Genomic DNA, 14,778 nt, shown 5'->3' on the forward strand with positions numbered 1-14,778 from the left:
CTAACAATGTACAAGTCACTGCAAGACTAGGGGCTGAGTCTGGAAGCAGAGAGAGCCCCGGAGAGGCCCCCACGGTGCCATCTGAAGGTGTTTTCCCACTGATTCTACATCTTGGCCTCACCCAGCGATGGAACCAAACCCCAAACCAGGCTAACATTGGAGGGCTCCCAGATCTAGTTGTCCCTCCGCCAGCCTCCCTTGTGCCCCGAGTGGAACTGGGAGGAGGGGAGAGACTGTTGCCCTAAAGGGATGGAGAGGGCACCCGCCGGCAGGGACTTCGCAGCTGCCCGATGACTGCGCATCTCCTGCCTGCTTATGGTCCTGCTTATGGTGTCTGCAAGCTGGGCGCCCCCGGGGAGGGTGTGGGGAGCAGAGGGTGCCCCGAATGCCTGGGAGAGGCTGCAGGAAGAGGTGGCAGAGCTGGGGCCCCCATCCCCACTGCTGCCTGGCCCCCGAGCCAGCTGCCGGGAATCACCACTGCAGGGGCCCCATGTCAGCCCCCATCTCCTCCTCCTCGTCCTCCTCCTCCTTCAGCTGCAGGGGCTTCGCCGGCCACTTCACCCTGACGATGGGCTCCACGTGGTCCTGCAGCCGGTGCCGCTTCATGTGGGCGTTTCGGCTCTTAATCTTATCGAACACCCTGCCGAGCCACCGGAGGACGGTCAGAGCGGGGGAGGGGGTGCCCCAGGGGAAGGGGGAGGGCGGGGGGCTGCGGTTTGGGGTTTGCGGGGATTGCGTGTCCTGCCTCGGAGAAGGGCCGGTACCTCTCACACTCTCTGCAGGGAAACACGCTCGGGCCCTCGGCGCTGCCGGGCCGCTCCGGGGTCCGCTTGGGGCCGGTGCTGGGGCTGGAGTTGAGGATGGACTCCCTCCGGTAGCTCTTGGTCTTTATCTTTAACTCGGGGGTTGGGCGGTGGCTAGGTCTCTCTCGGGGGCTGCACGTGACCTGCAGAGCGGGCAGAAGCCCTGTGCGTGCGGCGCTGACCCTCCGCAGGGGCACAGGGCACAGACCCACCCCTCTGCCGGGGAGCCCCTCTGCCGGGGAGCCCCTCTGCCGGGGACCCCCTCTGCCGGGGACCCCCTCTGCCGGGGACCCCCTCTGCCCGGGAGCCCCTCTGCCGGGGAGCCCCTCTGCCGGGGACCCCCTCTGCCGGGAAGCCCTCTGCCGGGGAACCCCCTGCGGGGGAACCCCCTGCGGGGAGCCCCTCCCCAGCCCCGGCAGGGCGGCAGCACAGGAGTCCCCACGCCCCGCCCCTACCTTGGCCTCGGTCCGGTCGGCTTCCTCCGGCTCTCTCCGGAGCCGCTTTTCCAGCCCTGGGGCTCGGCCGCAGTCAAACTTGATCATTTTTTTCCAGATGTAATAATACTCCACACACTGGGCCACGGTCTTGGTCTGGATCTAGGGAAAGCAAGCAGAAACTGGCTCTGGCCGCCCCCAGCCGCCATGTCCTTCGGTGATGAAGGGCTTCCGAGTGAAGGGACCACGGCCAAGGCGGTCCGAGCTCCGCACGCTGAGCAGCACGGCCGCCCCAGGGCCCTTCTCTGCGGGAAGAGGCACGGGAAGGCACAGGGCAGGGTGCTCACCGGGACGTCAGGCCTCAGGGCCCCGTTCCCACTGGGGGCCAAAGTGAATGCCCTCGTGCAGTGGCTGTCACACAGCCTCTGCGAGAACGAGGGGCCCAGGAGGAGAGGAGGGGGTCTGGAGGGCACAGCTGATCCCGGGCCTTCAGACCCCACCATGTGCTCCCCCTCCATTAACAGTAATTCCCGTAGAAAGCAAACAGAATGGGGAAGGCTAACTGCTCCAGAAAGAAAATTAGCCTGTTCTTCTCATCACACCAGAAAACACGATCTCCGCCTGGTCTTTTCAGTGCTGTGTGCACTCACACACCAGGGGTCACGCAGGCATCCTCTGCCTAAAGAACATCCCGACGTTAAAAAAAAGGTGGGCTTTTGTTTCCAAACAAGATGGGACGACAGGAACCAGATTTATTTCCCGTCGGAACAATGACAAGACACAGACAAGGTCGATGAATTCATGGTTGACTGTTGGGCTCCACGTGATCCTGAAGCCAGTGCTGCACTGGTCACAATTTTTTTTTTCCTCCTGTAAGAAACTAAAATACCAGCCGAAGCCGGTTTGGCTCAGTGGTAGAGCATCGGTCTGCGAACTGGAAGGTCCCGGGTTCAATTCTGGTCAAGGGCATGTGCATTGGTTGTGGGCACATCCCCAGTATGGGGTGTGCAGGAGGCAGCTGGTCGATGTTTCTCTCTCATCGACGTTTCTAGCTCTCTATCTCTCCCCCTTCCTCTCTGTAAAAAAAACAACAACAATAAAATATATATATTAGAAACTAAAATACCAGAGTCCCAACTTTCTTCCTTGAGAGTGGGATCAGGCCATAGCCTGGGCCCAGGGAGGGAGGTGCCGGCGGAGACGGGTGGACTTCCTGAGCTGAGCTGAGGTGGAGTGGAGCGTCTGGGGAGACCAAGATGGCGAGAGGCCACAGGACGAAGTGCAGCGGTGGAGAGAGCCACATGGGAGGGTGCCCCTGAGTGTTCAGCAAAGTGCTGACCAGCACGAGCACAGGAGGAGATGACTCAGAGTTGGGTAAAGACCACAGAGAGGATTGGAGGAAAGGTGCCAGCCCTCACACAGGGCCAGGACCAGGGCCTGTCCCCCCAGCCTGGTGGAAAACCTTGTAATTCACGAGGCATTGATAGTGTCATGAGAAGGGTCTTGCCTCAGTAGTGAAAAATAATGAACTCTACACAAAATGCTGTTCTGATCCCATCCAAAAAAAATTCTAAAAGCAATATTCAAAAGGAACAAGTAATTTTCAAGTTCAAGAATATTTATGGAATGCAAAAACATCCAGCACCAACCAGCTAAAATTCCCAAAGTCTGGAATCCAATGTAAAATTACTGGGTATGCAAAAAGGAAAATATGACATGTAATGGGGAGAAAATGTAACCCATCAGAATCAACTCAGAGTGAACACAGATGTTAGAACTAGCAGAGAGAGACATTAGAAGTTAACGTAAGTGTAAAACGTATGTTTAAAAAGTTAATAGAGTCGTGGAGGATGTAAAAGAGATCCACACAGATCATTTAGAGATGAAAACACTGCATGGGATTAACATCAGATTAGACACTGCAGAAGGTCAGGTTAGTGAACTTGAAGATACAAATGTGTAAACCATCCAAAATGCAACACATGGAGGAAAAAATAATCAGTAAAAAGGAAAAGAACATCAGTGCACTGGGGGCTGTGGAACAACTGCAGGAAGCCCAAGACACACCGCAGTGGAGTCTTCAGAGGAGAAGGGAGGGACACAAGCACCATCTGAAGAAAAAATGGATGAAGTTTCCCCAAACTTAATGAACACTATAAGCCCACAAAGCCCAAGCACAAGAAAAAAAAAAAAAATGAAGAAAACTACTCCAAGCCATGGCATAATAAAATTGCTCAAAACCAGTGATAATGAGAAATTCCTAAAAACACCCAGCCACAGAAAAAAAGACATGTTATATATACAGACAAGAAAGATAAAAAAGAAATATGTATATTGTTAGAAATAAAAGCAAGAGGAAAATAGAACAACATCTTTAAATTACTTAGAGAGAAAAAATGTCAAGTAGAATTCTATATTTAGCAAAGATGTCATTCAGAAATGAAGGCAAAATGAAGACTCTCTTGGCTATACAAAGCTGAAAGAATTTATTATTGGCAAACCTGCACTATAAGAAATGTTAAATGATGTACATTGATTTGCTTCTGGAAAGTGCTATCACATGAAAATATATTGATAGATCCACACAAATGAATGAAAATAACTACATGGGTAAATATAGGAAACATTATTTAAATCTCTCTAAAAACCAATTGACTGTTTTAAAAAATAGCACTGTATTGTGGGATTTATAACATGTAAAATAAAATGCTTAACACAACAGTATAAAGGCCAGGAGGAGCCCTAGCCAGTTTGGCTCAGTGGATAGAGCGTCAGCCTACACACTAAAGGGTCCCAGGTTCAATTCCGGTCAAGGGCATGTACCTTGGTTGTAGGCTCCTCCCTAGCCCAGGCCCTGGTCAGGGCTTGTGCAGGAGGTAACCAATCGATGTGTTTCTCTCACATCAATGCTTCTCTCTGTCCTTTCCTCTCTCGTCCACTCTCCCTAAAAAACAATGGAAAAATATACTTGGGTGAAGATTAACAACAACAACAAAATAAAAAAATAAAGGCCAGCAGAAACGGAAGTATACTACTATAAGGTTTTCATTCTGCACATAAAATTCTATCAAATTACTTGAAGATAGACTGTGATGAGTTAATGATGCAATGTACAAACTCTAAAGCAAACACTGAGTTACAGCCAATAAGCCAACAAAGGAGATAAAACATTATCCTAATATTTAACACATTAATCCCCAAGAAGGCAGAAAAAGTAGAAGGGGGAAATAAAGAACAAATTGGAGAACAACAACAAAAACAACAACAACAAAAAAAACCACAAGATGATACACTTAAACCAAACCATCTTAATAATTACTTTAAATGTAAACGATATAAATACTCCAATTAAAAGGCCAAATATTTCCTATGGAATAAAAAAGCAACACCCAACACACATTGCCTACAAAAATGCACATTAAATATAAAGATACAAATGGGTCAGAAGAGAATGAAAAAGATAACCATGTTAAAACCAATCTTAAGAAAACTAGAGTGGCTGGCTATATTAATATCAGGAAAAGTATATTTCAAAGCAAAGATTAAGAAAATAATTAAGCCCAACCGGTGTGGCTCAGTGATTGAGCATTGACCTATGAACCAGGAGGCCACAGTTTGATTCCCTGTCTGGGTATGTGCCCGGGTTGTAGGCTCAGTCCACAGTATGGGGCGTGCAGGAGGCAGCTGATCAATGGTTCTCTCTCATTATTGATGTTTCTATCTTTATCTTCCTCTCCCTGAAATCAATAAAAATATATTTTAAAAAGAAAATAATTTAATTGCAATCACAGGGTCAATTAATCAAGAGGAGGAAAGATTCCTAAATGTTTATGCATCTAAGTCAGAGCTTCAAAATACAAGAAGCAAAAAATGATGTGACTGTCCTAGCTGGTTTGGTTCAGTGGATGAGCACTGGCCTGGGGACTGAAGGGTCCCAGGTTTGATTCCTGTTAAGGACATGTACCTCCGTTGCAGGCTCAATCCCTAGTCTGGTCAGGGTATGTGCAGGAGGGAACTAATCAATGTGTCTCTCTCACATTGATGTCCTTCTCTCTCTCTCCCTCTCATCTCTACCCTCCTTTCCACTTTCTAAAAAATCAGTGGGAAAATATCCTCAGGTGAGGATTAACAACAGCAAAAAAGAACTGCAAGGAAAAACAGACCCCCAATTACACTGAAATATTTTAAAATTTTTATTTTTTTAATTCTCACCGAAGGATATTGCTTTTTATTGATTTTAGAGAGAGAGAGAGAAAGGGAGGAGGAGAGAGAGAGATAGAGATATAGATAGATAGATAGATAGATAGATAGAGAAACATCAATGTGAGAGAGAACATTGCTCAATTGCCTCCTATATGCGCCCCGACTGGGGAATGAGCCCACCTTTTTGGTGTTTGGGACAACGTTCCAAACAACTGAGCCAGATATTTGGCCTGGGCCAAATATTTGGACATCGCATTTTGAGTACTCACCTGAACAAGTGGAGGGGAAATGAATGGAAGGCCTGAACCACAATATTAACCATCCTGAACTGACATTTACAGAACTGCACACAGCTACAGCAAAATACACTTTATTTAAAGGTACTCAGAACACTTACCAAGATGCAGACTACGTTCTGGGCCATAACAAATGTCCAATACATTTAAAGGATTCAAGCCATATGGAGTATTTCTCTGACCTCAATTACATCACATAGGAAATCAATAAAAGAAAAACTCTGGAAAACCCTCAAATATTTGGATACGAAATCATGTACTTTTCTACATAACTCACAGGTTCAAAAAAAAAAAAAAAATCAAGAGAGAAATTAAAAAGTATTTTGACCTGAATACAAATGAAAACCCTGCATAGCAAAATTCATGAAAGCAGTACTTGGAAGGAAACTTATAGCACTAAACACCTATAATAGGGAAGAAGAATGGTCTCAAATCAGGGGCCCTCAGTTTCCACTTTTAGAAACAAAAAAAACCAAGAGCAAATTAAACCCCAAGCAAGCAGAAGAAAGGAAATAATAATAGAGCAGAAATCAACTAACTAGAAAACTATCAACAAAACCAAAGGCTAGTTCTTTTTTTATAAAATATATTGTTACTGATTTCAGAGAGGAAGGGAGAGAGAGAGAGATGGAAACATCAATGATGAGAGAGAATCACTGATCGCCTTGCCTCCTGCACGCCCCCCACTGGGGTTGGAACCCCCAACCTGGGCATGTGCCGTGCGTGACCTCCTGGTTCATAGGTCGATGTTCAACTACTGAGCCACGCTGGCTGGACAACGGTGGCTTTTTAAATTACAAACTGTCTACAAATGAGCAGAGAGGCCCCCTGCCCGGTCTCCTTCAGCTCTGGCTCGGCTGTGAGGAGAGGCGTCCCCACAGCCCTCCCAGGCGCCTTACCGTCTTGTGTATCAGGTAAAAGTCCTTCTTGTGGGCGCAGAACGCCTTCTTAAAGAGCCTCTTCTCCATGGGGGTCCAGATGTCTGACCCTGTGGGAGGAACGGCCAAGGACGGGAAAGACATTTCTCCTCTGGGCCCACCGCCATGGCTGAAGTGCTGACCACCCTCCCTTTCAAATTCCTGTCTCTGAGCACCAACCACGTGCCAGGCATCCTGCTAAGCCCCTGACCTGCTTTCCCTCATACGATCCTCACAAAACCCTGAGCAGGTAGGGACCGTTACTATCCCCATTTTGCAGACGTAACCACTGAGCCTTCCATTGGGTAAGCGACTTGCCACCGGTAGGCGGCGCCCCCAGGCCGCCTGACGTCAGGGCTGGTGTGTTGAACCCCTGACCGGAGCCCGCCTCCACCTCTCCGTGGCCAGAAGCATGCCCTTCCTGGCTGGGCAGAGCCTAGGAGGGAGCCACCGGCCAGGGGGCGGTGGAGTCCAGGGAAGAAGGCATGCCCACCGAGTCGCCCTGCAGAGGGCAGGCCCTCTGGGAAGGAAGGCAGAGCCACCCGGAGCACAGGCAGAGCTTGCCATCGCAGTGCTGGGTTTCGGGGTCTCAGCCAGGCGGGACCACGCCGGGCCTCGCTCCAGTCACCTGTGTAGCGATAGTCGGTGAGAGGGTGAGCCTGCGGCTTCTGGGGTCCTCTGAGTAAGAGCGTCTCCAGGGCGACCTGGAACAAGAGGAGTGGCGGGTACTTACTCACTGTCTCGTTCATTCTAAACCGCGTCCAGCCTTCCCCACCCCAGGGCTGCTCAAAGCGAGGATGGTCCGCGGACGGGCCACCACCCTGGAGGCGTCCGTGGCATGTCGACTGGCTCCTGAGCACGCTGTGGGGGGCGGCTGACACTATTTTTTTTTGTAGCAAGACTTTCTTATGATTTATTCTGGCTCAAGCTCCGTATTTTCTTTTTTTTTCTTTTTTTTTTTTTTTTAAAGAGAATATCCTGTTTGTTTGTTTTTAATATATTTTATTGATTTTATACAGAGAGGAAGGGAGAGAGATAGAGAGTTAGAAACATCGATGAGAGAGAGTCATCGATCAGCTGCCTCTTGCACACCCCCTACTGGGGATATGCCCGCAACCAAGGTACATGCCCTTGACTGGAATCGAACCCGGGACCCTTCAGTCCCCAAGCTGACGCTCTATCCACTGACCCAAACCGGTCGCGGCTCAAGCTCCGTATTTTCTTCAAGGACCAGCGTTTTGGGAGCACTGCCCTTGCCATGGCCCCACGTGATCTGCTCCGTAGCACTAACAATGTGTAAAGCATATTTCCTGTTTTGACTCTAAGAGAGGGGTTGTGTCCTGCTCACCAGCACAGCCCCGGGCAGGACTGGCTGTGTGATGTGCAGGCCCAGCGCGAAATGAAAACGTGGGGCCCTTAGATTCAAAGTGAAGTGTTTCAAGACGGTGGGCACAGAGCCGTCAACCAAGCGCGGGCGGCGAGTAGGCCCTGCCCGTGCCACCGTCACCAGCGAGTCAGCGGGAGCCACAGCTGTGTGATCACCCGCTGGGCACCCGCTGGGCCTCTGCTGAGACGCAGCAGGGCTGAGGCTCTGTGTCCCTAACTTGTTAACTTCATTTTCCTCTCCTACTCCTCGGAGTTGGACTTTTTAAAAAATATATATTTTTTTATTGATTTCAGAGAAAAAGGAATAGGGAGAAAGAGTTAGAAACATTAATGATGAGAGAGAACCATTGATTAGCTGCCTCCCGCACGCCCCCCACTGGGAATTGAGCCGACTGGAATGGAACCTGGGACCCTTCAGTCTACGGGCTGACGCTCTACCCACTGAGCCAAACCAGCTAGGGTGAGTTGGACTTTTATTTTCTAAACCTCAGGATTGTGAGGAGGGCCTTTGGAGACAGCAGAAGCATTTCAGTTATACCAGAGGTTTTCATGCTTGGGCTTGTGATAAAAAAAAAAAAAAAAAAAAAAAAAAAAAGCCCTGGCTGGTTTGGCTCAGTGGATAGAGCGTCAGCCTGCGGACTGAAGGGTCCCAGGTTCGATTTTGGTCAAGGGCATGTACCTTGGTTGCCGGCACATCCCCAGTAGGGGTTGTGCAGGAGGCAGCAGATCAATGATTCTCTCTCATTGATGTTTCTAACTCTCTCTCCCTCTCCCTTCATCTCTGTAAAAATCAATAAAATATATAAAAAATACAATAAATAAATAAACCAGATCAATGCAGGAACGGGGTTTCATCTACTAGGCCCCCCCCCCCATTGCCCCCGAGGGTTCAGAGGAACCCTGGGGCCTTGCTGTTTCCCTAAATAAGTAACTGATTTACTGCGCCCCTGTCTGCTCCTTCCTCCTTTGGTGTTTGAGGGCCACGCCAATCCCAGAGCCGCGCCGGGGAGGACGGTGGCCTTCCTTCAGTTTCCATGGCGGCCAGCCCCACGCAGAGGGCCCGGGGCAGACCACGCAGAGGGCCCGTGGCAGACCACGCAGAGGGCCCGTGGCAGGCCACGCAGAGGGCCCGTGGCAGGCCACGCAGAGGGCCCGTGGCAGACCACGCAGAGGGCCCGGGGCAGACGCACGCAGAGGGCCCATGGCAGACCACGCAGAGGGCCCGGGGCAGACGCACGCAGAGGGCCCATGGCAGACCACGCAGAGGGCCCGTGGCAGACCACGCAGAGGGCCCGGGGCAGACGCACGCAGAGGGCCCGTGGCAGACCACGCAGAGGGCCCGGGGCAGACGCACGCAGAGGGCCCATGGCAGACCACGCAGAGGGCCCGGGGCAGACGCACGCAGAGGGCCCGTGGCAGACGCACGCAGAGGGCCCGTGGCAGACCACGCAGAGGGCCCGGGGCAGACGCACGCAGAGGGCCCGGGGCAGACCACGCAGAGGGCCCGTGGCAGACGCACGCAGAGGGCCCGGGGCAGACGCACGCAGAGGGCCCGGGGCAGACCACGCAGAGGGCCCGTGGCAGACGCACGCAGAGGGCCCGGGGCAGACGCACGCAGAGGGCCCGGGGCAGACCACGCAGAGGGCCCGTGGCAGACGCACGCAGCCCCAGCGCCGCCCGGAGAGGGGGGAGCTGCCCAGGCCTCCCGCCAGCCGCCCGCCTCCCTCACCTGGACGTCGCCCTGTGCTTCGTGCAGGCAGTGCAGGGCGAGCTCCAGGTTGGTGCCCCCTCCCGGCATGACGCTGGAGCAGGCCACGTTGCAGAGCTCAGTCACTGTTTCCAGAAGCGGCCCCAGCGCGGTGCGAGGGAGAGGAGACACGGGGAGTCAGCAAGGGCCGGGGAGGAGGCTCCCTGGCAGCACAGACGGGGTCCCTCCCGTTTCAGACCGAGGGAAGGGAGGGCCCGGGAGGAAGGGCAGAAACCCTGCTCCTGGCGCCTGCTTTGGTCAGCCTGGCCCGCGACCGTGTGAGGAGAAGGGGTGGGGGCAGGAGACAGCGGCCTGGGAGAAGCAGTACTGGACTGAGGGCTGTTCTCCTCCCCTCTCCCCCTGCTGCTTCTTGGTCAAGGTGAGAACTGGGAGGAGAAACTCCTTGGAGATGGGGGGAGGCCTTGGGAAACTGGCCCCAGAGCCCAGCCACCTCTATCCTGCGTTTCCAGGTTGGTCATCACATCTCCCCACGGCTTCCAGACCAGGGAGGCTAAATGCTCATCAATTCCGGCCAGCAATCCGTCCTGCGACTCCGGGATCTCCGCCTGAAACCGGCTTCCTATGTTGATGTGTCTGCAAGGAGGTCACATACACAGACATGCGAGATACCCGGGACTAAGACGGGAACTGAAGATGCAAGGCGTGCCCTGCTCTGCGGAAACCCTCCGCCGTGCGAGTGTTGGTCACCCTGACCCACGTGCGGGCATTCTGGAACCCTCTCAGGGGGCATTTCCTTCCTTCCTCCGATCTCTTTTATTGCCAGGTTCCTGGCCTCAGGTGTCTCTCTTGGGGTCTAGGGCAAGGGACGTACATGCTGATACCTGACATCAACATCCACGGCCACATCCATTTAACCACTGTGCCACCCCCAATTCTACCCAGAACCCCGGGCTCTTGGGCATTCTTCCTCAATGGCCCCAACCAGGGTATGTCTGGACAAAGGAATATTGAGGGAACTTCCCTCAAGTAGCTGAAGAAACCCACCACGCCTCTCCTGGGAGGCACTGGAGCTATCCCTGACCCCCCGGGATGCAGAGCCCTGGGGAAAAGCTGACACTGGAATGCAAGGAGGGCGAAAGCAGCCCAGCTTTGGAAGGACCCTCAGGTTCCGGGTCAGTCCCAACTTACGGTTCAATGCTGATTTTGGTGTCATCCTTCACCACACAGATGCCGAAAGAACCTTCCACTTGATCTAGAAAACACACAACAAAAGGTCTCAAGGAGACACAGGAGAAGCGCTCCACAGAGCCCCTTCTGCCTGCCTTCCCAGGGCAGCTGGAAGCAGGCTCCTGAAGCCTGCACAGTAGGAAGGCTCTTCGGAAAATTAAATTAAAGAATGAGCTACCGTAGGATCTAGCAGGCTCTTTCCTGGGTATTTATCCAAAAGAACTGAAATCAGGATCTCGAGAGATACCTGCACGCCCGTGTTCATTGCAACACTCTCCATAATAGCTAAAATGTGTAAATAATCAAAATGGCCATTGCCGGTGAGTGGATTAAAAAAAAAAAAAGTGGTATAGACATACAACAGAATACTGATTAGACTTAGAAAGGAAATTCTGTAATATGCAACAACATAGATGAACCTTGAGGACATTATACTAAGTGACTAAACCAGTCACAGAAAGATAGATACTATCAGTTCACTTATATGAAGTATGTAAAATAGTCAAAGCCATATAATCAGAGTGCAAGGGTGGTTTCCAGGGCCTGAGGGAGTGGGAAACGAGTAGTTATTAATCAATGGGCGTTGAATTTTTAAGTAAACAAGATGAGTAAGCTCTAGAGATGTGCTGTACAACATAGTCAAAATACTGTATTGCACACGTAAACGTTTTTTAAAAGGGTAAATTTCATGTTAACTATTATCACACAAAAAATTAACTCTTGAAAAAAGATTGCATGGAAGGTGGATAGGACTTCTGAAAATAACTCAGCACAACAACAAATTAACTGATAAAAAATTATATTATTAAAAACAGTAAGTTAGCCCTAGCTGGTTTGGCTCAGTGGATAGAGCGTCAGCCTGCGGACTGAAGGGTCCCAGGTTTGATTCCAACCAAGGGCACATGCCTGGGTTGTGGGCTCCATCCCCGGTGAGGGACATGCAGGAGGCAGCCAGTCAATGATTCTCTCTCATCGTTGATGTTTCTATCCCTCCCTCCCTCTCCCTTCCTCTCTAAAATCAATAAAATATACTTAAAAAACAAACAAACACACACACACAGACACAAACAAAACAAAACAAAACAAAAACAGTAAGTTAAAGTCTCTGGAAGTTGTCTCAAAGGCATACAGCATTTTAAGAAACACACACTCAAAAAAACTGACCAAATCTTAGCAAGAACAATGAGAATCTGTGACATCTGAGCCATGGCCCATCTACCTGGCCTCCAGCTCTGTAACAGACTCTACCCAGAGTACTCTCATCCAAGTAGTGCAGCCAAGGAGATGGGGCTCACTCTCCCCATCATTCCCATGATTACATAATTAAAGGAAGGTATAATAATAAGGTCTCATCAAATAAAAAAAATATTATACCATTAAGAGGCAAAAATTACAGAACCAAAATGAAGCTCAATGGATTTGAGCAGACAGGAGACATGATCAATAAACTAACTTCTGTAAATCAAAGGAGATAGTGGAATCTAAAAACCAGAAAAAAGAATGAAGAAAATTGAAGAGAGCCTTAGAGAAATGTGAGCTATCATTAACTGGAACAACATATGTATAATTCGAGGACCAGAAAAAGAGAAAGGGTCAAAAATATTTAAAGTGTTAAAAACTGAAAACTTCCCAAATTTGATGAAAAACAAGATATACATATAAGAAACTCTATAAACTCCAAGTAGGATAAACACAAAGTGCTCCACATCCAAACACATTGTGGGCAAAATGTTGAAAGCCAAAGACAAAGATCTTAAAAACCAAGAGAGAAAAATAACTTGTTACATACAAGAGCACCAGTAAGATTAACAGCTGAGCCCTAGCTAGTTTGGCTCAGTTGACAGAGCATCAGCTTGCGGACTGAAGGATCCCAGGTTCAATTCTGGTCAAGGGCACATGCCTGGGTTGTGGGCTCGATCTCCAATAGGGGTCGTGCAGAGGACAGCTGGTCAATGATTCTTTCTCATCATTGATGTTTTATCTCTCCCTCTCTCTTCCTCTCTGAAATGAATAAAAATATAGTTTTCAAAAAGATTAACAGCTGACTTCTCATCAGAAATTACAATAGGTCAGAAGGCAGTGGAACAACATATTCAAATTGCTGAAATTAAAAAACTTTCAACCAAGAATCATATAATCAGCAAATTACCTTTCAAAATGAATGTAAAATAAAGACATTATAACAAAAATAAAAATTGAGAAAAATCTAGTGCTGGCAGTCCTTTAGTATAAGAAATATTAAAGGTGAATTATGGCGGAGGGATTAAACAAAGAAAAGAAAGACTCACGAATACAGACAACAGCATGGTGAATGCGAGGGAAGTGGATGGAAGAGGCAGAGGAGGGTAAAGGAAGGACAAGTGGCGACGGAAGGAAACTTAGGGCGATGAACACATAATACAATATATAGGTGACGTATTTTAGAAATGCATATCTGAAACCTATATAATTTTATTAACCAAGGTCACCCCAATCAATTCAATAAAAAGAAGTGGAATATTATCCTGCCATTAAAAAGGAATGAAGTGCTGATACATACTGCAACATGGGAGAAACCTGAAAACATTATACAAAGTGAAAGAAGGCAATCACAAAGGACTAAATATTGTATGATTCCACTTACAAGAAATATTCAGAATAGCCAAGTTTACAGAGGCAGAAGTAGATTGGTGCTTACTGAGGGGTGCCGGGCAGGGGAGAGAGTGACTGCTAATGACTGTGGGGCTTCTTTTAAGGGTTGTCACAATGCCTGAAAATTGATAATCGTAATGGTTGCACAGCTCTGTGGCTATGCTAAAAACCATTGCATTATTTATACTTTAAAGAGATGAACTGTATAGTATGTGAATTATATCTTCATAATGAAAATAAGTACTAAAAAAAGTTCTTCAGACTGAAAGCAAGTGATATCAGATAGAAATTTGAACTTTTTTTTTTTTTTTTAAGAGCTCTGGTAAAGGTAATTATATAAGTAATTATAAAAGCCAGTATAATTGCATATTTTTCTCCGTTCTTAATTGACTTAAAAAACCCTTGCATAAAACAGTATGTAGTTGCCAAAATCGGTTTGGCTCAGTGGATAGAGTGTCAGCCTGCGGACTGAAAGGACCGGGGTTCGATTCGGGTCACGGGCATGTACCTTGGTTGCGGGCACATCTTCAGTAGGGGGTGTGCAAGAGGCAGCTGATCGATGATTCTCTCTCATCGATGTTTCTAACTCTCTATCCTTCTCTCTTCCTCTCTGTAAAAAATCAATAAAATATATTAAAAAAAACAAAACAGTATGTAGTTAAGCCTGTAACATACGGAAATGTATCATATGTGACAATAACAGCACCAAGGAGTGGAGCTGCATTGCAGTAGAGGAGTCACACCCAAACAGTATCTTTGAATCCATGGGAATAAATGAAGAGATCAGAAGTGTAAATATGTAAATGTATTTAAAAAGAAAGACAAATCTCAAATAATTCATGGTTCGTTGACATTCAACAAGGGTGCAACACAATTCAATGGGAAAAGAAAGAGCTTTTCAGCTATTGGTGCTGGAACACTGTAGACCCACATGCTAAAGAATGGATTTGGATCCTAACCTTACATAGAATATAAAAGTTAACTTAAAATGGATCAAATAACTAAATGTAAATTGGATCAAAGAACTAAATTTTATATTAAAATTATAAAACTCTTAGAAAAAAACATGGGAGTAAACCTTTGTAAGGTAAATCTTTGGTCAGGCAAAATCTTAAATACAACACTGAGAGCACAGGCGATGAAAGAAAGAATTGGGCTTAATCAAAATGAACT

At 48.4% G+C, this 14,778-nt stretch overlaps 1 protein-coding gene across 2 annotated transcripts in view; it reads right to left on the bottom strand.

The window, feature by feature from the left end:
* Positions 1 to 331: 331 nt before the first annotated feature.
* ZNF541 (zinc finger protein 541) overlaps positions 332 to 14,778 on the bottom strand; it is a gene marked incomplete at its 5' end in the record, with an annotated part of 28,914 nt that continues 14,467 nt past the window's right edge. For both annotated transcript variants that reach the window (XM_084905773.1, XM_084905772.1), the window contains 8 exons: positions 332 to 640; positions 765 to 946; positions 1,259 to 1,399; positions 6,636 to 6,724; positions 7,282 to 7,357; positions 9,769 to 9,872; positions 10,238 to 10,380; positions 10,936 to 10,999. In XM_084905773.1, the coding sequence (XP_084761899.1) occupies positions 472 to 640; positions 765 to 946; positions 1,259 to 1,399; positions 6,636 to 6,724; positions 7,282 to 7,357; positions 9,769 to 9,872; positions 10,238 to 10,380; positions 10,936 to 10,999 (968 nt within the window). In that variant the 3' untranslated portion in view covers positions 332 to 471. The remainder of the gene's footprint in view (positions 641 to 764; positions 947 to 1,258; positions 1,400 to 6,635; positions 6,725 to 7,281; positions 7,358 to 9,768; positions 9,873 to 10,237; positions 10,381 to 10,935; positions 11,000 to 14,778) is intronic.

This window comes from Pipistrellus hanaki (genome assembly GCF_964339955.1).
Source record: "Pipistrellus hanaki genome assembly, chromosome: 15".
In the NCBI taxonomy this organism is placed as follows: domain Eukaryota; kingdom Metazoa; phylum Chordata; class Mammalia; order Chiroptera; family Vespertilionidae; genus Pipistrellus; species Pipistrellus hanaki.